The 21,404-nt window shown below is 42.1% G+C and overlaps 1 protein-coding gene across 36 annotated transcripts in view; it reads right to left on the bottom strand.

The window, feature by feature from the left end:
• The window catches only part of nrxn2b (neurexin 2b), a 528,601-nt gene that overhangs the window by 486,330 nt on the left and 20,867 nt on the right, over nucleotides 1-21,404 (bottom strand). For 7 of the 36 annotated variants that reach the window (XM_076087041.1, XM_076087036.1, XM_076087037.1 and 4 more), the window contains exon 2: nucleotides 4,827-4,847. The exons of 28 other annotated variants lie outside the window; for them this stretch is intronic. In XM_076087041.1, coding sequence (XP_075943156.1) covers nucleotides 4,827-4,847 — 21 coding nt within the window. Of the gene's footprint in view, nucleotides 1-4,826; nucleotides 4,848-7,484; nucleotides 7,492-21,404 lie in introns of all 36 variants that reach the window. One more of the 36 variants, XM_076087065.1, reaches the window with a different exon arrangement.

Raw genomic sequence — 21,404 nt, 5'->3', positions numbered from 1 at the left:
TAAAGCTAGAGATAGGTGTAGGGATAAGGGGAGAGGAAGAGGGAAATCATAGAGTGATAGATGCAGAGGGAATCGGAAAGAGAGGAGGATTACTAAGATTGTATCCCTGACCGGGCATAAATTAGTTGGTGAAGACAACCAAACGAGAGATGAGGCAATATAAACTCCAAATACCCCATAACCCCAGAGTCTACTGGGAAATGCTTAAAAGACTGTATATATTTGTTTCCTTTTTCACAGCAACAAAAGCACAGAGGTGCACAACAAATTTTTATTTCAGTACACAGGATAAAAGAGTACTTTGAAGAAAGCCTCGCAAAGCCCTACCAAAGCTTATTGTAAAACAATGTCATTGTTTTACAGTGGAAATGCTGAAGTCACAACTTGTGTTTCCTAGGTAAAGGGAAAAAAGTTACCTGTAGGATTGATTTCAAAAAAGATATGAAGAATGTAATGCATACTAAAACCCCTGGTGTTTCTCTGTGGGTTCAAAGCACATAAAGGCTGCTGCAAGCCTTCAGTTATTCCAAAGTGCTTCAATCCAAACGATGAGTCAAGAGAATCGAATTAACTTGGTTTCGAATTTGACAAACCTCTGAAAAACATGATTACAAATTCAACAAAAATATATGCAGTATGTATAAAAGCATCAGATAGCGGCTTAACTCGGGCATATGTATCCGTTGAAAAGTTTCACAGTGCTGTGCTCGTCTGCAAATGAAAAACTTGAGCAGAGCAGCTAAATCTGGCACACCTAATGCTCTTCTTCACGCACACAGACAAACACTATACAACCCCAGAGCTCCAGGCCATGCATTGTCCAATCCATTTCTCTCTTCATCATAGCAAACAGTATTGCCTGTGGCCACGCATGTTGACACTGAAGCATCTGGAGTTGCTCACAAGTGGACGCCCACTCCATCCCTTTAGACTTTGTTATCACAAAGCAGGAAAATAGAAAGAGAGAAAGCAGTGTGAGCTGTGTGGGGTGAAATTAACGTCTTGTGAGAACAGGCATGGCTGGACTTTGGCTCCTCCAGGACCTGAGGATGCTTTATCGCACTGCAACATCTGGCAGACGCTGGGCAGGCAGAGGCAACATCAAGGCATCCTACTGTCCAAAGGCTCTTGAGCAATTTCAGAGCTGAAGAAAGACACCATTGAATTCTGTTCCACCCTTCCACTCCTTGGTCTTTTTTCCCGTCCAATGAGTTCACTGTGTGTGCGTGCGTGCGTGTTTGTTGTTCTTCTATTTGCAGCCTTTTCTATTCTTTTCAAGTGCTTGTGAGTAAAAAGCGAGCTAGCAATCTTGCACAATCGATTGCTTTGTTTGAACACTGCAAATCTCTTGTGCGTTCAATGAAAAATGCACAGTTAAGCATTATTGATCGGAAAGAATGGACAAATTGCGTTGTTATGCAATGCCATTCTATAAATAAATGCCTATCGTTCCCAATTGCTTTTGCAATTTATCATTTTTTGGTAAGATCAAACCCAGGTGCTCTGCTTTCTAGCCAACGGTATACAAAATAACAACATCAGTTGTAATTGAAGGATCATGTACATGCACCGTTCATTCCAGAAACAACTAGATCTAGGTTAATACCATAAAGACATCAGTTCATTTAATATTTGCTTCACTGTGTTTTCTCCTTCTGTTGCATTGACGCACACGCATTTAGAACACATTCTAAGTTTTTAGTCTATGATTATGTTCCATTTCTCCTGAGCGAATAATAACAAAATCCATAATCTGGTTTGGATGATCCAAAGTAATCTCCTATTACTACAGGCCCCACACAAATCTATAATCCTGTATCTCTAGCAAACATCAAAAACTCTTTTTAGGCCAGAGAAAAGAAAAATAAATGTCATTGCCCTCCCCCAAGGGTGGGATTAAATTGGAGGTCTGAGCGTGGCTCAGAGAGAAAAGATCATTAGCCTTGATCAGATTGATTAAGATCAGCGTGGGCAGCTCGGAACATCCCTCACCGAAGCAAAGCACCAGGTCCCTGTATCAGCCAGTCTCAGAGGCCATCCACACAGGCCAGGGTTACATTTCATCTGTCACTGTCCAGTTGTATGTGAGCCACTTTTCTCTCAGCCGTGTTCATGGTCATCAGTTTGAGTGAAATTAGAAAGGGCTATTCTTCAGCATCTGAATGAACAGAATGCATTTTGCCTGAGCAAGGTGTTGTTTCTTCAGGTTCTTTTTTGTAACCATTTCTTAACCAGGTACAGCGCACACAGGCCTATTTCAGAAATGCTCTTATTCACATTTGCATAGTACATTCAAACCAAAGTATCATCCATACCCATAGACAGTACACAAGAAGTGGACGTAGTCATTGTGACGACACTGATTAGTTTGTGCCGATGTCCATACCACCCGCAGTCTTTCCTTGACAACCACGACCAACACCATGACCAACACAACCTGGTGCAGTAGGGTGTTGCATTCTCCCAATACATCCAGGTGGTTGAAATAGCTACCTCTAGGCCCATTCAGTTGTCCTCTAAGCTTCCACTGCCTTCAACTTTGGTGTCATTTCTTTATTAGCCTCTACAGGAACACTGCTGCACCAGGCAATGAGGTAGACCTGTGCTTGCATCATGAACTATACATCACTAATGCAGTCATCCAGGTTGAGGACCTGCTGGGCTATCAGTGCATAGATGGCTTGCCAGTGAAAACAGGTCAGCGTTGCAGGCAGATCATCAATCGCCCCACAGTGCAAGAGCGGGGGCCACCAGCCTCCCAGGGGCATCGCACGTTTAGGTGCATCATCAATCTCAACCAACCTTTGAACACATGGTCACAGACACGTATTAGACCAATACGTTCACAGGGAGACCTAAAAAATAGAATTGAGTCTTGGTATTAAATGGCATGACTTAGAAGAGTCCAAATGAATTGAGGTGTTAGCTTTAAACATAAGGACTGCTCCATAAAGCCCTCCAGTATGTTGTTGAGTCAAAATAAACTCAAAATATTATTAATATTATTATTATAATATACAGGATTCTTTAAAAACCCAAGAGATGTTTCATATTAGTGCCATGGTGTTGCTGGTGAAAACACCTACCCTCTGCACCACGAGAGGTGTTCCCTTCTCAAGTTGCTGGGAGTCCACATTATTAATAGGATACATAACTTACAACATATGTACTTGTCCATGCCTAAGAATATCTGCACAACATACTTCAAATCACTAAGAAAACTGCCAAATGCTGAGCTAAAAGGTTAGGCCTGAGTGACATTGCCTTGACATACACACAACACAAAACAACTCCTCCCAATATCTCTTTCTTTGGTACACTGCATTGTACTATTACTCTGCACTATACTTGTGTACATGTGTTGGAGAGCATAGCTTAACCTCTGTAGTGTGATGGACGTTAACAGAGGACCTTCAGGAGTTGCCTACCCTCCCGTGGGCCTGTCACAGAGTAAAACTACCCATCTTCATCCCCCTCCTCTGATCATTCTCCACCTTCCTCTCCAAAAGGTACCTTGCTCCTGACCTCACTCTACATCCGTCTGGAGGAGGGGCTACTCCGTCAGACAGAATTGTGGGGTTGCCACCATATATTCCTGTTCCCATACCTTTCCCGTCATTTTCTCATCAAGAGCCTCAGCAGTACTGACGTGGGGTCGACTACATGTACACACACACACACACACACACACACACACACACACACACACACACACACACACACACACACACACACACACACACACACACACACACACACACACACACACACACACACACACACACACACACACACACACACACAATCAGTGCAGGAGACCTGCATCTCTGATGTACTGTTGGAACAAACTGAGAAAATGTCAGCCTCTACAAGTGCACATATTCTGCATACCAAGCACACACCAGAACTCAAATAGAGCTCACTGGGTTAGGTGATAACAATGAAATGGCACTGTGACATACACTTTATACTTCCAATATGCCACAAGATAAACAACTCACACCTGGTATACAGATTGAGAAGCAAATGCAACATTAAAGTTTTCATCTTTAAAGAAAACCTGGAGCAAAAGGGCGTTTGTCAGAGTGATTTCCCCTGCTGGTTCAGGCCGTGTGATAGGTAATCCATCAGCGCAAACTCAGCAAGGAGGAAATGCACCTCCAAAACAGGCAGACACCAGTTCACTACTCCACACATATATTCAAAGAAGCATTTTCTGTCGATCTTAGAGTCTAATGTGACAGACTAACTCAACCAGCGGGTGAACCTCTTCTTGAACAGTTCAACATCCTGCAGACAGACAAGCCAAGGCTGACCCATCCCCAAGGTGTGCTCCACCCACCACTGGTTTCATGCCCTGGCCCGAGAGCTAATAAGGCCTCTCGAGGGCTCTTACAGGCAGCCTTCCTTCACCTTTGTTGGAAATGGGAGGAAGGAAACCAGGAGACTATCTCAAAATCACCACGTCATATCAAGATAGCCACGCTGCCCTGTCAGTTTTTTGAGTGCATGAATACATTCCTGGGTGAAATATACAACCATCTGCTTGAATCTATAGAGATAAACCGCAGTAACACAAAATAAGAAGACAAAGATAAAATAAACAAGAAATAAAACAGAGATCATTTTGGTTGTAACTCCGTCACTTTTGTCTTGTTCGGAAACTGTAATTTAGGCCCCCTTGAAGTCACTTATAACCGCAGTCCAAACTGACAATGCTCCTCCCCAGAGGGAGGGCATAGTGTTAACAAGCAGCCAGCATCAGCATCCATGACAGCATTAGGGGAAGCCATCAGAGGGTCCGAGAAGTAAAGCATCGGTCTTACCTTCAACAGCATACTCTTCAGCTTCAGGGAGGGTCCAAGGGGAATACATGAAAAAGAGAGAGAACAGACACAAAGAGCAGACTCATTAAAGTTACTTTTACTTCAAATAAATGTCTTTTTATTTTTTTCTTCAAACTAAATCTTTACGAGATAAAATCTAAATAAAGAGTGCCAATGAGGCTTGCGATCTGGGAGACTTGGCAGCAAAACAAAATAAAAATAATAAAAAGTCTGCTCCATTGAATATCTAATCTGACGTCTTTTTTTTCTGTTGACTTTCTTGAAAGCCTGCAAATGGCTTGGTAATTTAACACTCATATTATATTATTCTCGTGTGGAGAATCGTGAGCCAGGAAGCACACTACCTCCCATAGGGAACAGGAGGCTTCAGTCAAAGACGATCCCCGACTGAGAGACACCGACTCTCACACACTTCTCTGTGGCTTAATGACACAGTGAGATGGAGCCATAGAGTTCAGGCTACAGCAGGACGCTTTACTCACAAAAGCTGCCCCACAGCTGCAAAGGCCAATATCTAATGCTAGAAAATAAAACAGCAGCCGCCTGCCACTCTACAACCCTACCCGAGAACGTAAAAAAGCTTCTAGCCTGGCATGGCATCCCTGTGGAGAGCTTGGTGTTTTGATCTGGTACTCTGGCTGCTGGGCTTCAGTCCTCATGGTGTGCTACTTTATTAACTTGTTGTATGGTCAATACCCTAAAGGGACTCTAAACGGCACTGGTTCCATGTATTATCTAGTACAACAGTCCAGTCAGAGCATTAACAGTTGTGCCACAGTAGCATTCAATTTATGGAAAACTATGAGTAAAGTGAAGAATATTTTCCATTTTACAGCTAAAAGGGCAAATACATTCTTTATTTATGGTCCATATACTGTATGTCCGTAGTGTTGGAAAGCCTACATAGTTGCTTTTAGTATTAAGATTTGATGATAACAGCAGCAATTTATAAATATGAAACGCACCATTTGGGGCCAAACGTGGCTGAAAAGTGAGCAAGTCAAGCAGGTTTCCTATTACGCACCAGCACAGTTCCTGAAAAGGTATTCTCTTAAATTCTCCAATGCATGGACTAGGGTCCGCCAATTGGAGGAGTATATTAGCTATCTGTGATTGGATGAGTATAATGTTGTTTGTTTGGGGTTTATTTCAACCAAAACTACAGATGGTGATTGTTGGAAAGTCTAACAAAGACGGTTTGGTAAGTTTTATTATTATTATTGTTTCTATTGGAGTTGACTGAAGTGTGTTTTACAATGCTTCGCTGCTTAAACAGCTCATCTCCCAGTTGAAGCTGAGGCGGAACACGCACACGCAAATATATTAGCAATCACCAGTTGTCGGGCTGACGGTGGCCGAATGGAAAATTCTAACATATTACCAACCCTAGTGTGGAACCAATTTCATCTCTGCTTATGAATTGAATATTGACCTCAGTAATCTTCAACGAGTCTCGAGATTAAACAATGATATTGCAGATAACTGAAACCACTATGAAATAAAATAAATAACCAATAATAATCAATCAAATAATGACCCCAGGGGATACAGCCACATCCTCTCATTTTGGTCCCATGTAGTCCCGCTCCACATGAAGCTAGGACACCAACAATACAAGCACAACCCTCAAGGACATCTAGGCAGAACAACAGGACTTCTACAGTTGAAGGATGGTCCCATTCACTATGCATCCCTGGTGGCTGAACTGAGTTCAATGGGACAAGTTCATTGCCACATGTACTGCCATTTTCTATTTAACCATCAACGTGAACGTATAAAGATTAAACCTTAAGTGTGGATAGTTCATTTAGACAGCAGAGAGGATACCAGTACACTGACTGAAAGCCCTTCATGATTAATGTTTGCCAAGCTGAAGCATGGGGACCGTGTTTGTCTGATGTCTGTAGTGGCTGTTTATGTAAGCACTGGCCATGACTCTGTCTTTCCTCTCGTCTCATGTCTGATCATAGTCCATCATCCTTTCTTTCATTGTGCTCCCTCTCTCCCTCCCAAGCTGAGGCCAAGAATGTCTGATGTTCTACCTTTTGCCTCCACTCTTCTCTCAACATAGGCCCTAATCCTTTCTTCCTTTGTACTTCCTGTGTTCAGACATCCAAAATAGACAAACACAAAAACATATACAAACATACACATATATATTTTAATTCTAAAACAACTAGCATGAATCTCTTTGATAGTCTGGATGTTGGTTTGTTTGATACAGATCCTGAAGAAACGCACCCTCCTCAGAGCCTCCTCACTGCTTCCATAGATGGACAGACTATTTACTTCTCGCATTATGTTCTACTTAAGAGCAAAGAATTAAAAAATAAAAAGATATTAAATAACAAATTAAGAATAATTTTCCAAGAGGCCATGTTACAGGAAATATTGAGCTCCATCAATTGTTAAATCCATACTGTTTCAAGGTTGACTCTTACTTAACAGAAAGTAAAATCTCGCCTGAGGGAAGAAATGTGAGTTCAGTCAGACACTTGGGGGATGTACCCCTTCTCTCTCAGCTTGTCCCAGTTATCCGAATGATAGATTCCTGTAGTCTTTACCACCCATAGCCTTCATCCCAGAGCTGTTTTTCATTAGGGTGTATCCCATATAGCCTCAGGCTCAAAGCTCCACTGGGATCCTAGTCTTTTCAATGTACTTTGTGATTCATAAGGGAGAGCGGGGAATGTTTTTCAGAAGAAAACGCTCACAAGCTTTTCTATACTTGTGATAACGCGGTGCAGAAATGGGGCCTTGATATAGGCCGAGGGATACAAATGCTTTATTCTAACAATTTCCACCCAATCCAAGACTAAAAGTGACCTAAAAGGCTGAAATAAAGACAAGCTGACAGCCAGTCAAATGTGACATTGCTTTCATATCTCTAAATTAGTGTGCAATACCTCAAGCAACAAAAGTAAAATGAATTAACGAGACAGTCACAGGGTAGAACAGAAAGCAGACGTGGGCTGTAATAAAAAAGTGTATATAGAATAAATACTAAAGTAAAATTCAGATGGAAGCAGTGGAGAAGCTGAGAGCTTTGGAGGCAAATGAGAGACTTTTCAGATCTAATCCTAACCGAGCTAACTAAAGGATTTACCGAGGGCAGAAAAGCATGCCTGCATTGAAAAAACAACCTCTGCATCACTATCCTCACATTCCTTAGCACATGAAGGAATCTACACAGTTAGCTGTTGGTTGGATACAAAAAGAGCACGAACCAACGTTAAGTAAGTAATATGGCAAATATTGCAAGGTTCAACACCATTTCTAAATATGCGCGACAATTATGATTATTACTTAAAATATAAGGGCTCAACAGCAGGTTAAATAGCATTTTAAAAAATTACTTAAGAGCTATATATATATATATATTCAAAAAAAAATACAATATGATATATGGTTGCACAAAGAAAGAGAGCAATGACTAAAGGCCTGTGTCCATATAGTCTTTTTCTGGCAGAAAAGGGCCCCTGGGGAGAGCTTCATCCCAGCGTTTCATTGGAAATGTTTTAAAAATGTTATTATGTCAAAAACATCTTGACAGAATATAACCCCTTGACCACAGTTGCATGACCGACTGGCATCGCCCCTTGCTTTCTTTTATCTATTTGGGCTACTTTCTATTGGTTTGACATTGTTGTTTACCATCTACACCAACATGTGGACTGATCTGCTCCAACAAATCTGCTTCCCTACATTTGTTATGATAGTGTCTGTAACATATGTCTGTGACGTATAACGCTCAGGACAGATCGACATGGACATAATAAGCTTCTCCTCCAATTTCTCCTGTGATGTCAGCAGCGCTTTTCTGAAAGACATGTTGAACCGTAAGCGCTCGCTGCACGGAAATATCCGAGGCACTCCGAAAGAAGACGCTGTGCAGCCTCATGCAGTCCAATATGCTCTCGTCATTGGGGAAAAAGACATTCTGTCAGTATTCAGCAGTTAATGAGAGATGTGGCCATCAACCAATGTGCATCCTGAGGAAAAACTATTGTCATAGTTGACTTCTTTTGAAAAATAATCACCTATAATTATCAGAATCATTTTCTCATTATGGATAAGAGCTCAAGCACTGCAGCAAGGCGTCACAGAGGGAGTTCAAGATCAACATCACAAGCGTTAGTAAAGGGACCGTATAGCTATCTCCACTTTGACTCAGCTGGAGAAGCACATGTGAACCACGCAGACATCAAGACGCCCTTATGCTGCAACACCATCATCTGATTACCTAGCTATGAACTCTGACATGCACAGTAGAGTGGATAGGAATTCTTTGTATTTTCATAAGAGTCAAAATGTTTAAAGCTTGAATAGAGTGGTAGCTGCTTTACTTCTACTTTTTGAGGAAGCTAGTAATGCTGTACTTTACCCTGAGGGTAGCTGTGGTACTGTAACATGTGTAATAATGTGAATATCCACTAACTCTTCTGGCATCTACTGTATAATGATCTGTACCAAGAATACAATGCCAGTTTAGTACTGTATACGCATGCTTGCGTATGAATAAACTGAAATGCTTGAGAGCACCTGGAAAGTCAATGTCAATTTTGAAATCCATTGAAATCCATTGACAAATCTGCAGCAACTGCGTGATGCTGTCATGTCAATATGGACCAAAATCCGTGAGGAATGTTTCCAACTCTGTTGATTGTATGTTACGAAGAATTAAGGCAGTTCTGAAGGCAAAAGGGGTCCAACCCGGGACTAGCAAGGTGTACCTAATAAAGTGGCCGGTGAGTATGTTGTCCATAAAGAGGTTCCCTCGGCTAATGTTTCCATCTGTTTTCCAGCTGCAGTTTACCAACCCTGTATTCTGTTGCTCAAATGTGGCATAAAGCAAATAGTCAGAGTGAATATTGGAGCAGCACACAGTACAACATTTTCTTTGGATCCACACAGGTTGGCACATTACCCAAACAATGCTGGGCTAGAGAAACAGCGGCTGTATTAGCGTATTGCTGTGAACAACACCGTCTCTACCGCATTCTTTGGTGTGCCTTGTATTGAATTCTGCATAATAAACCACAGTGTAGCCAAGTGTTGAAATATTTGGGTATTGCTTTACAACCAGCTTTTTATTCCAAACTTCAAAAGCAAACCTTTCTTCTACAAAGCCCCTGTATTGATAGTCCCTCTAGTTGCACTGGAAAGACTTTTCAAAAGTCTGTTGTATGGCCAGCAAAATCACTGAGAAAGTGAGACTTCAAAAAGGGAGAAAAGAAGAGGAACCACCCAAGGCTATTTGACATGACTTCAGAGAGGCAGAGAGGAGAAGAAATGACAACATTAGCGAATAACGGAGACAAGTTAGCGGTGAGAAGACATGTGATGGATAGAAACATGCACACACACTCCCTACACCCCTTCTCCTTCCTCTTTATATTCTAATCAGAGGGGAGCTTTGTCATGAATTCCCCAACATTGTCAGAAACTTTCTCTCTGACTGACAAGTTAATCCACAAGACATGGCATTTGCAGATTTCACACCGAATCTCGACAGCAAAACACAAAACTTCCACCCGACAAATGTGCAAATATTGAGGCTTTTTAATCCTGATAAACAAAAATCCTAACATATTGACAGATGTATCTAGCAACAACACAACGTATAAAGCATCCCCCAGTGAATACAGGATGTCAGGAAGGGAGAGAAACTGGGATCCAATGGAAAGGATTAGAGAGATGGAACCTTAAACACATGTATAGGGGCTTTCTTCACGGAACAAGCATGCACATCGGTAGTATCTGTACTTTCACAGTTAACACAGACAGACTAGTGTAACCTCCCACAGTGCTGACTAATACAGCTAAAGTAGATATCAGAGGGAGGTCAAGGAGAGGCAATCATTTGAGAAATGAATGTGGGTGCACCTCTACTGCGATGGTGATCACAGCGCTGAGAGTTAGAGTTAGAGGACTGGGTAAAGGCAGTGGTTGACATATATCAGGGCCCTCGGACAAGGTGAGACAGCTATAAACTAAGATAAAGACAGACAGGAAGAATAATTGTATAAGAATAGTTGTATAATCCAATATTTCAGATAACTCTCCCACCCCCCCAACCTGTTCTGTGAAGAGCAGCAATAAAAAATAAAAAAAGGTTTTGCAGGGTAAAACCAAAGGCAGCCTAAATACAAACTTTATTGTACCATGGATGTTACACTAAAGTTTATAACATGACTGGATTTAAATAGATAATTTGCATTTCATGTCCGCCTGTGGGTGTCAGGTGATTGACAGGAAGCAAAGTGTAAAATAATGCAGCACCAATGTGAAAACACCCAACTGAGGCACAATGGAACACTGAATAAACTCAAGCTTTGACTGAATCAAATGGATGCTTCATGTTTGCTGTGACAGATTATCTGGGTTCTATTTTTTTTTCCCCAAGTCTGTGGAACTAGTTTTTCACAATATACAAGGATGGATGGTAGCAAATGGTTTCTGAGCTCTGATATCTCTAGCTCTGCTGAATGTGTGCAGACAGCGAGAGGAAGCAAGCAGACCACTGACGAACACTGACAGTGATATTATCCTCCACAGATTAACTGCATTGCACCTGGCTGTGTGGCAGAGAGAGCTTAAAAGCACTATTTAAATGCTAACAACACGGACAACATGAATATCTTAAATCAGAAGAAATGGCAGGTACATCAGGATCCACATATATTTCGTGTGAGAGTGAGAGTGTGTGTGTGTGTGTGTGTGTGTGTGTCTGAGACAGAGAGCGAGCGAATGAGTGATCTTTCCCCAATCAAACGTTGGCCTGGCTTGGCCGCCTTCCCGTCTTGTAGGGCCCTCCAGCCTTGCAAACTTAATGACATTTGATTTTCAACTCGGCTCATTTTTCACTACATTTAACCCTGATTTCAATTTCCATTGAAGTTTGTATTAGTATCATTCATGTGTCACTGATATTAAATTCTGAAGTAATGACTAGTGCTGAGTTAACTAAGATGTTCATGTAACAGCAGTTTCTATTGGAGACGTGCCATGGCCGAAGAGAGAACTGCTCTCACTACAGTCACTGACGGCAGCAGGATGAACTGGATTTGACATTACTTTTACCTTTGTCATTTATTTCATTTATAAACATAGCAATACTGAGAAGACAAAAGTGCTGGGTTGTCAGGGAATCTAAATAAAGGAAAACACACTAAGTATAAATCATTACTCCATGATGTTCAAAGCATTCCAGGTTTTAGTGTACACACTCTGCCTTGGTAGTTGTACAGTAGTCTGTGATGTCCTGCATCCCAGACTGCCTTTCAACACCTCCCGGTTGTTTGTGTAGGTGGAAGCTACAAGCAGCAGCTGAGCATATTACGTTCCATCCAGTGAAGAAACAGTAGGCACTGCACAACACCACCCAAACAGAACATGCCTGGCATTCTGGTCTATTGAGGCTGTTGTCAGTGGAGTGTTTCTGCCTCTTCTACAGTATAATGACTTTCTGCCTGTACGACTGCTAAACACTGATGTATAATGGCAGCTCTAGTAAGCCGTGCGCTTTGATTATAAAGGGGGTGAAGCCAAAACCTGACGTTTACTGTTGAGGTTTTTTTTCTTCCTGCAATTAAATAGTACTCTAGCTGTGCTGGAAGTACCTCAACATCTCGCCACCTGTATTTGGACAGTTATCTGTGGAAATGAGACAAATACATGACCCAACAGCCTGTACGCAAGCTGCATTGTAGTTTTCAAACACTACTTTTCAGGAGTGCATTTCAAAAAAGATTATATTGATAAACAAAATTGAAGGTGACATTTGTTCTGCCTGAATATGGACTATTTTCTCTACATCTAAGCATATCTGACTTTTTATTACAATTTGAAATGACTTCTTGTACTAATCCCTGCTCAGGGTGACCTAAAGAGATTTGTTTCTATAGCTCCTGAAATCTCTGAGTATGATCATGAACTCATCAAATGACATAAAGAGATCATGTTTCTTTGACCCCCACTTTCAAATCCTCTGTCAGATTATTTCTTACAAAGGATAAAAACAAGGTTAGATTAGTATACAAATACACAAACATGCAAGGTTAAATTCAGATTAATGGACTGCCTTTTTGTGTTTTTATATCAGCATTCAATCTATTAAGCTAGGATGTAATATTCTTTACTCTTATGTCATGCTGAAGGTACTGTATCTTCACCGCACCGTTTCTCAACCAATGATCAAACAAGTCTGCTGTCCATTTACTACAGCACACATTTTATACATTTCATACGACTCAGAAATGTGCAGATTGTTTATTGTAAACGATGATCTAAACTGTGAAGGCCTTGGAGTGCATCAGTCGAGCTATTTGTGCTTACAAATCAAACTGTGTGCCTTCAAGCAACGGCTATGAAGCACAGAAGTGAGTCCCGATCAAACGGAGGCGGTTTGCTCCCACAGAGAGCTACAACAGGCTTGTATTAAAGCTACAGCATTTACACGATTGACAACTATTGACTGCAAAACTGTTCTAAAAGGAGCAACTGAGACATGGGGTGACATCATTGGCTGCTCAAGACAGCCTGCCAGCACAATCTCTGTGAAGTCTCTGCCTATTTGATGCCACTTTGTGAGCTATCAGCAATGATTACACATCAGCTGTAAGTGTGGCTGCCACACTTTGAGAGCATACATTAAACTTAAAAAAAGTAAAATCTCCCGTCTGTACGACTGGTGTAAAGAAAAAGTCAAGCGACTCATTTGCTGTCAAAGCATTGCAGTGACATTTCAGCCTCTGGGCTCTGCATCTCAAGTCTCTATCCCTCTGGCAAAGACGCACCGCAACGTCTTTCTATGTGGAGCTCTAAAGACAGAGCAGAGCACTAATGATGCCGGGGTTCCAGATTTGGCTCCAATCGGGGTTCCCAGTGCAAAATATATATACATATATAATCTATATATACTTATGTTGCTGTTAGGTGATTTGGATAACAGGGACCACCATGATGACACATTTAGTTAGGTTCAATCAGTGACGGTAGATCCACCTCATTGATGTCCCTAACTGTTAGCTGGCGGCCTCTCAGCATCCTCCCTCAGCCCAACAACTGTGAGCAAAGACACATCAACACACATTAAGTGACATGTTTGCTGCTCCATTTCTCCAGCAGACCCCTCACTGAGTGGGCTGATACCTCTTGCCGCTCCCATCCTGTGCTCTTTTGTGATCTAATGACGCGTTGCTATCATGCTTAATTCAGCAATGAAGAATATTTATACTTAAAAAAAAAAAAAAGTAGAAATCACTTGAGGCATGGTACAAAAAGAGTGTTACGTGTCATTGAATAAGGCAAAAAGGAATAATTTATCAATCTGTCACTGTGCATTAAAGCCTGTGTCGAAAAATGCAGTCATATGGAACATGCATGTATCATAAAATGTCTTTTTAGTATTGTTGCTGCAGAAAGGTCAGCAGAGGAACGGTGCGGAACGGGAGGAGGCGGTCTGACAGTTCATCGATGATAGCAGCACATTAGTATCGACACTGAGGACTCACTGGGAAAGGAAATCTTATCTTTGCAAAGCTAGGAAGACAGGGGAGATGGGAGTGAGGGGGGAGATAATGGGAAAAGAGCGGAGTGGAAGGGGGAGGGAGGGGAGTACAGATGGGGGGCGAGGGAGATATGAGATGTAAGGAACCTTGGCAGAGGGCTTATCTCCTGCGTGAAAAAAGAAGCAGGATGAGACGGAGGACTGTTGCGTTGTGGGTCGTGCACTGAAGAGAAATCTACAGTTTGATGAAACAACAAAACTATTTGAAACTCTTGTGAGAACTAACTACCCCGGGTCATTTAGTTGTCTGGTGGTATGACTGGCGATGTGTGTAGTCACAGTATAGACTACAAACGTAGGCGGCTGACTTTAGACAGACAATTCCAGGACAGCTACGTTTGAAGTATCCCAAAGTAACTTTTTCCAAAAATAATCGGCAGTACATCACAATATCAGAAATGAATAAAGAAATGAACCTGTACTGCACAATTCAAATTATTCCACAACTTCTTAAATGCCACAGTAATTAGGCTTGGGCGGCATCTATTTTTTTAAATATTTATACATTCTCGATATCTCATCATATACGGTATATAACGTGTGTAAAAAAGCTTATTGTGGCATTTATGACATTGCCTAGCCTACAATACTGTGTGTCAAATATGCATTTAGCCACTTACACAAGTCCTGCAAGGTTTAAACTCAAACTTAACGAGGACTAATACGTATATGCTCATAGAATAACAGATAGATATAGAAGCGCCCTTCGTCCCTTGATTCTCGCTGGACGGAGATGATGTCCGGCTGGTGGTGGAAGCCTGGCAGTTGAATAACATCATGTGGCTAATAAACTGCTTCTGTAATTGAAGGGTCATCTCAAGATGAAGTCATATGTGTAATATTCATGATTCCATATGTATCATGTTTCCCCTCAGCCCATGTCTTGCTCTCTAATTGGCTGTAGCTCCCCGACAGACTACTCAGATAGATCCAGGTATGTGGCCTGCTAGAAATCATGCGATGCATCGGTGAAGCTCTCTGCTCTCATCTTTAAACAGTTTACAAATAGCGGCCGAGCGCCGAGCCAACATCAAGGTGTTTCTGATCTGGGCCTTTGGCGGGGAGCTCCTACAAATTACGTTATCCCCACCACTCACAGTTGCCATCTTTCTCAGCTGAGCTGCCTGTTCCACCAGTATGGGCTGACCTCTGGCTGTGCACTACACACTCCACAGCATCTCCTCATCACTTTCACAAAAAGAGGAGCAAATATACCCTGGTATACCTTGATACCATCCAAGCCCAATAATAGCACCGTTCTGGACTAAAGAGGAAATTCACTGAAAACTTGCTTTAATAAGTCAAGGATGACTTGAAAGGAAAGATAACGTGTCATATTCAGCATGTGTTGAATGAATCACTGGCAGGGATTTTGACATGGGTTCAACCCTCGTTTGACTGCATAGAATGGAGACTTTCTCTCTCATCCTTTCTGCTCCGATACCTCAGACTTCTTCTGCAACATGTCCTGGTGCGTTCAATGCCACCTGCAGATAGAAAGACCTACACGTTGCAGGAACCTGAAAGGTTATGGCACGGTAGTAGAATGGAAAAAACAACCATGACGACACTGTGAGAAGATATCTTGTCTTTCCTTCTCTCTTCTCAAAATGTTCTCTATTTGCACGACATGAAGCAGTAAGTTGTTTGAGTAACACTTGAAGCAGCTCTTAATAGTGCCGCTTTGCATTTTAAATCGATATCGGCTTTTAGAATGCTTTCATAAAAGAGAATAATGACGCAGTTTGACTAACAGTCTCGGGACATGTTTGAATTTGTTTGGATGACTGCCAGAGAAAATCTGAAAAGAAAAACATGCACAAAAAAGTGACACGGCAGCCTGGAAAACCAACAGCATCCAAGATTGAAGGGGATGAGCACTACAAACAAGCTGAGAACAAACAAACAGAGGGATAATAAAAAAGGAGGAACAGTGGGGTTTGTGGGGGGGGGGGGGGGCGACAAATCTCTTAATCTCCCCCTCGCTCTCTCTGGCTATGTTTGTTTTGTGCTGGTTTTGGCCTCAAGTCGCCCGTCGATCCCCTCGTAAATTGCCTGTGTCGATCCAGCCTTACAAGCTTCCACACACTCCCTGAGTCCCTGTTAAAATGGTCACGCCAATAAAAGCCCATTCACTTGTAATGAATTGAGAGAGAAGCTAAAGACTAAAGGGGCTGATTTAGTGACAATAGTTGATGATCCTCGATTGAGTTAGGATTGAGCTAGCCAGCCTCTCCGTTCCTACAACATGGCTGGTATTGTCGGGGATTTCTGGAAGAAAAAGAAGGCTGGCAATTCTCAGACCCTCTCATCCGTCTCTGAAATAGACTTCTAGACAATGTACAGTATGAAGGGAATCACCTTACCCTGGAGACAGCGTCACTAAATGTATATACGGGCGCACGGTACGCTCAGAGCCGTGCATTGTTGGTGAGCAGGATTGTGCCATGTGCCTGCAGAAGCCACAAAGCCACTGCAGACATAACAAGGAAGGAAATGAATGATCATAGCACGTCATCTGATGACAACTGCCCAATTAATAGAACACAAGATGTTCCAATTTTAGTAACAGCAGTTCAAACTGTCAGGGTCTTTCCCTAAGTGTGTGCATACATGGAGAGCCACAGCTCAATCCTCGCCTTCCAGATAACTGCCCAGTGAAGTCACTGCAAACCTCCAAGTGCCATGGATGAACAGAATAAATAAACCGCCACGGTAGGGTAATGGCAGTCAAATCCTGCAGGGTTGCATTGTGAGTGAACTGCTGATGCTGTAATCTCCAGGTAAGCTGTTGTAACACTCGCATCCCTGCTCTTTGAACGCTGAGCATGGGAGTCTTGCAAAACACCACAACCCCCCCCCCCCCCCCCCCCCCCCAGCCCACCTCCCCTCAGAGCCGATTACAGCTGTGAGGTCAAGAGAAGCTAATGTGACTTTGTCTGGAACTGCCCGGTGTGGCCCCGAGGCCGCTGGATTACATGCACGAAGGGATTGTAAAATGGAAAAGTATACAGTGCAAGAATTAAATACTAAGGAGGCAGAAGGGGGATAGAAACATGTTTTCACTTTGTTTGTAAAAGCTTAAGAAAGAGCAAGACCCAATAAACACAGGTGAGCTGGAAGACCTGTTGTATTCCTAGCTCTGTGTATCAGTGGAGGAGTATTGATTTGTTTCCCCTACAGCTTTGAAAGATCAGGTGTTATGTGCACACATATCATTTTCCTCTGGCTTGCGAGAATATTTTCTCTTCTACAACAGCTAGAATACGTAAGAAAACAAATTAAATAGGCAACCAATAGTGTAGCGTCTAATAAATACTATGCAAAGTGCTTCGCTAAAGGCCTCCAGTCTGACCGAGAGTCCCCTTCCTGCCTATGATACAGCATAAAGCAAGAAGTGGAAAGGCCATTTTTATTTCACTGGGCAAAAAAACAATTAGAAATCGTATTTTAGTTGGAAAAATCTGCCAATTCTATACTTACACTTGCATTCACACCATGAATCCATCTATTCATCCATCATATACATTTCTATTCGTATTCTTGTCTTGCAGGTTTATGGGTGTTGACCATCTGGTCACAGCATGGGATCAGGTACTGTAGGCTCTCTGAAGGCTGCATCAATGCACATACACAAAGATACAAGTATAGAGTACAGACTCAGGTACTGTACTGCAAGTCAAAGTTTCACAGTTTTCCTGGAAAGTTCTCGTGTTGTTGTTTTTTTTCTTTTTCCTTTAAAACAGCAGGAAAGCTAAATTGGTGCAAGATGAAAATACCCTGCAACCTGAAGTCACACTGCAGCCATCTTTGAGATGATACTGAACTCAACTGAGCAGACTGAGCTGAGCTACCTGATGCCATATTAATGACATATTGATATATAGGTTTTTTTTTGCATTTAAAGGGAAAAATCTTCTCTGTTTCAGCCAGAGCCTTCTTCAGAGCAAACACTTCATGGCATAACGTCCAAGCATATCACTATCGTAATGGGAAAAGAAATGTAAATCATTTTCCTCCTTGTCTTTGAAATATGGGATGTGCTCCATTTTCTAATTTTTGGGAATACGCTCACCGGTTTAGCACTACCCCGTTAATCCCATTGTTGAAGCGCATCCTCCTTTTCTGAAGCTATATGAGCTACCGTTAAAAGGGCAAATACAGGGAAGTAGCTATGATTCCAGCTCTGCTAGTCCAGTCGTATTCTGTATCAACTTCATGTTAGAGTTAGAGAGACGGAGAACAATTGTAAAAGTGTAGAGAGTGCAGAAAGAAGTACCAGCTCACAGAGTCCGAACCCACCCAGAAAATATAAAAAGAAATAAATAGACATGCCATTGTCAAAACAATTGCTTCAGAGTTTCAACACCTAGTCAAGCGTCTTGCCAGGTAGGTGCCAATGCTTGTCTAACTCACTGCTGTTAAAAAGAATGCCGCTGTCTTTGTGGAAGTATGCAAACTGAAAGTAAAGAATGCAGGTAGTTCCGGGACGATGGTAAAAAAAGATAGGCTTGTTGGCAATTATAGTTCTTACAAAGAAAATCTGAAGAGGCCAAGAACATTGCAATCTGTGCATCTCTAGAGAAAACTGTATGGAGCACGGCGGAACTACAGAAACTAGACCAGCTTCCACATTCTGATTCCGTTGCTTCAGCAGACCCATCTGACTTTTTCACCTTCATGCCTATTTCAAAAGAACAACTGATCCACAAGTCGACCCCCCACCAGAGACAACCCTCAGCTTCTGTAGGCAACGTGCATTGGATCTGAGAACTGGATGTTGTTGTAACATTACCTTACAGCACATATAGCTATCTGAAAAGGTCAGCGCAGCAGGGCCTGTATGAGTTCAGAGACTCAGATCGAGAGGCTCGGTGAGAGAGAGGAAAGGCACAGAAGAAGAGCGAGGGCATTGGCTTTGACCTAGACAGGGAGTAAACAAACAAACAGCCTGCCAGGCTATCAGCACACAGAGTGAACAAACAAATCTCCCTCATATCTATGGAAGCGAGCCAGGTATCACGCAGGTTAAAAAGGTGAGGTGTTGGAACAACACATGGGTGGCATTGATGTGACTTTGGAGCGAATCCCTACAATCCTGATAGAACCTTTTTTCTCTCACTAATTGATCGATGACACATATGCTTTCAATTTCCATGTCTCAGGATCACTGCCCCAACTGAATGACTTACCCGTCTGAAGGTTGTAGACCAATGAGTTGATTCAACCGACTGAGCATTGATTACTGTTTCACAGGGAGCTTCGCTCATTCAAGTCCTAAATGTAACATCAGGTTTCATCCATCATTCATGGCTCGCTCTTGCTAATGACACAGAGAGGAACCCAGACTTGCCCGCTGTCAATAATGTATGCGAGCAGAGTGTTGGTGTCCAATCACGTCTATCACAAAGTGTGATCATGTAGAGCCGGGAGTGAGCAGCTTCTCCTGACACAGAGCACATCTCACCGATTGGTTCCTTCTCCTCAACTTAAAATTGTGCCGAGTACGGAAGTCCGTTCACACCTTCACTCTCTCGGCGTGCCTTAGCATGACACTGGCAGAGCAGTATCTGCACTGTATTCGGTCAGCCACTATTAAAGCTGCTCATAAATGACAAATGTAAGCGTCTGGTTGCTCGTTTTTATTGAACAATGTGTGGAGGAAGCCATATTGATTACTTGCCATATTGTTCTACTTCTTGACCAGTAGACAATGATGGGGCCAATAAATAAAGGTCAGAGCAGCAATAAAAACAGCTCTGTTACTGTATCACTCGGACACGAACATTCAGTGAACACACAGATTACACACACACATGCTTAAACTAAACCCACACATCACAGAATACACCTGGGATCAAACTCTATCTCCTTGAAAGGTCACTTGCCAATAATGTGCAGTTAAGGCTCAGACATGCGTGAGCTCTGCGTTATTATTTTTTGGTTCCACTCCACCACTGTTTATTGAAAATCCATTAACTCAATCTCTGTTATTGTAATTACACAGACATCTTTTGCAACAAATAAAAGTTAATGAGCTTTTATGAGAATGGCTTGACGTGACCTTTTTAGCTATTCATTTATATCCCCCCTCCACTTCCTCATGTCCCTGTCAAACTGCACAGTGGAAGGGTCCCACACACGGTGGGATTGGGAGGGATGGGCATTACCCACCCAAATACACACAGAAACACACTGCCAGAAACACCCTTTCAAATGCACAATGACTCCTTTTCTCCCTCCCTGTTTTCCATAGATCATTTGGCCTTGTCATCCATAAATCTGCAAAATGCCCTTTTCAAGCTGCTCATAAACACCTCATAGATCTCCAAAAATGCCACCACACTCTGAGGCAAGAGCTGTGTGCTCGTGAGCCCACAGCGGTTCAGCTTTCTACTGTCAGGAAGTGATGAATGTCACACTGAATGAGTACATTACAGTCTGCCAGGCAAGGCCGGCAGGTTTTGGGTTGAGGTGTCCAAGAGGGGTAAATGTTATTAACGTGTATGGCCTAAAACATTATTTAAGTTGCATAGTCTTTGACTTGAATTTGCATAGCACAGGCGAATACCAACAGAGAGCTCTGAACTGTGTTGTGCTACTTTAAAGTATGCAACATTAAATGATTTGATATCACAAATAACATTAAAATGGGCCCGTTTCTAATCACTGTAAGCCACTCTTCATTACAGATAATAAAGGGTGGGAAATGCTATCTCACTCATTTTTGTAATATTGAAAAGCTGAATAATGAAGGACTTCCAGCTTTGATACATGGAACTGTATAACAAGACAAGCACAGTCAACACAAACTGTATTATTTTGATACCAATATAAATAGATTTGATGTGAACAGGGAGACTTAATCCAACTGAATAAAAGGGGCTTCTAAATTTAGCAAAAACACTGACTATCAAATTCTCTTTCCTTCCCATACACTGAATTAATGCCATCAAAATCATTATGTGACCCAGAGGTTTATTAGC

Source organism: Anarhichas minor, unplaced genomic scaffold (genome assembly GCF_050575085.1).
Source record: "Anarhichas minor isolate MPS153535 unplaced genomic scaffold, ASM5057508v1 ptg000009l, whole genome shotgun sequence".
In the NCBI taxonomy this organism is placed as follows: domain Eukaryota; kingdom Metazoa; phylum Chordata; class Actinopteri; order Perciformes; family Anarhichadidae; genus Anarhichas; species Anarhichas minor.
This window is presented reverse-complemented; position numbering and strand designations above follow the sequence as displayed.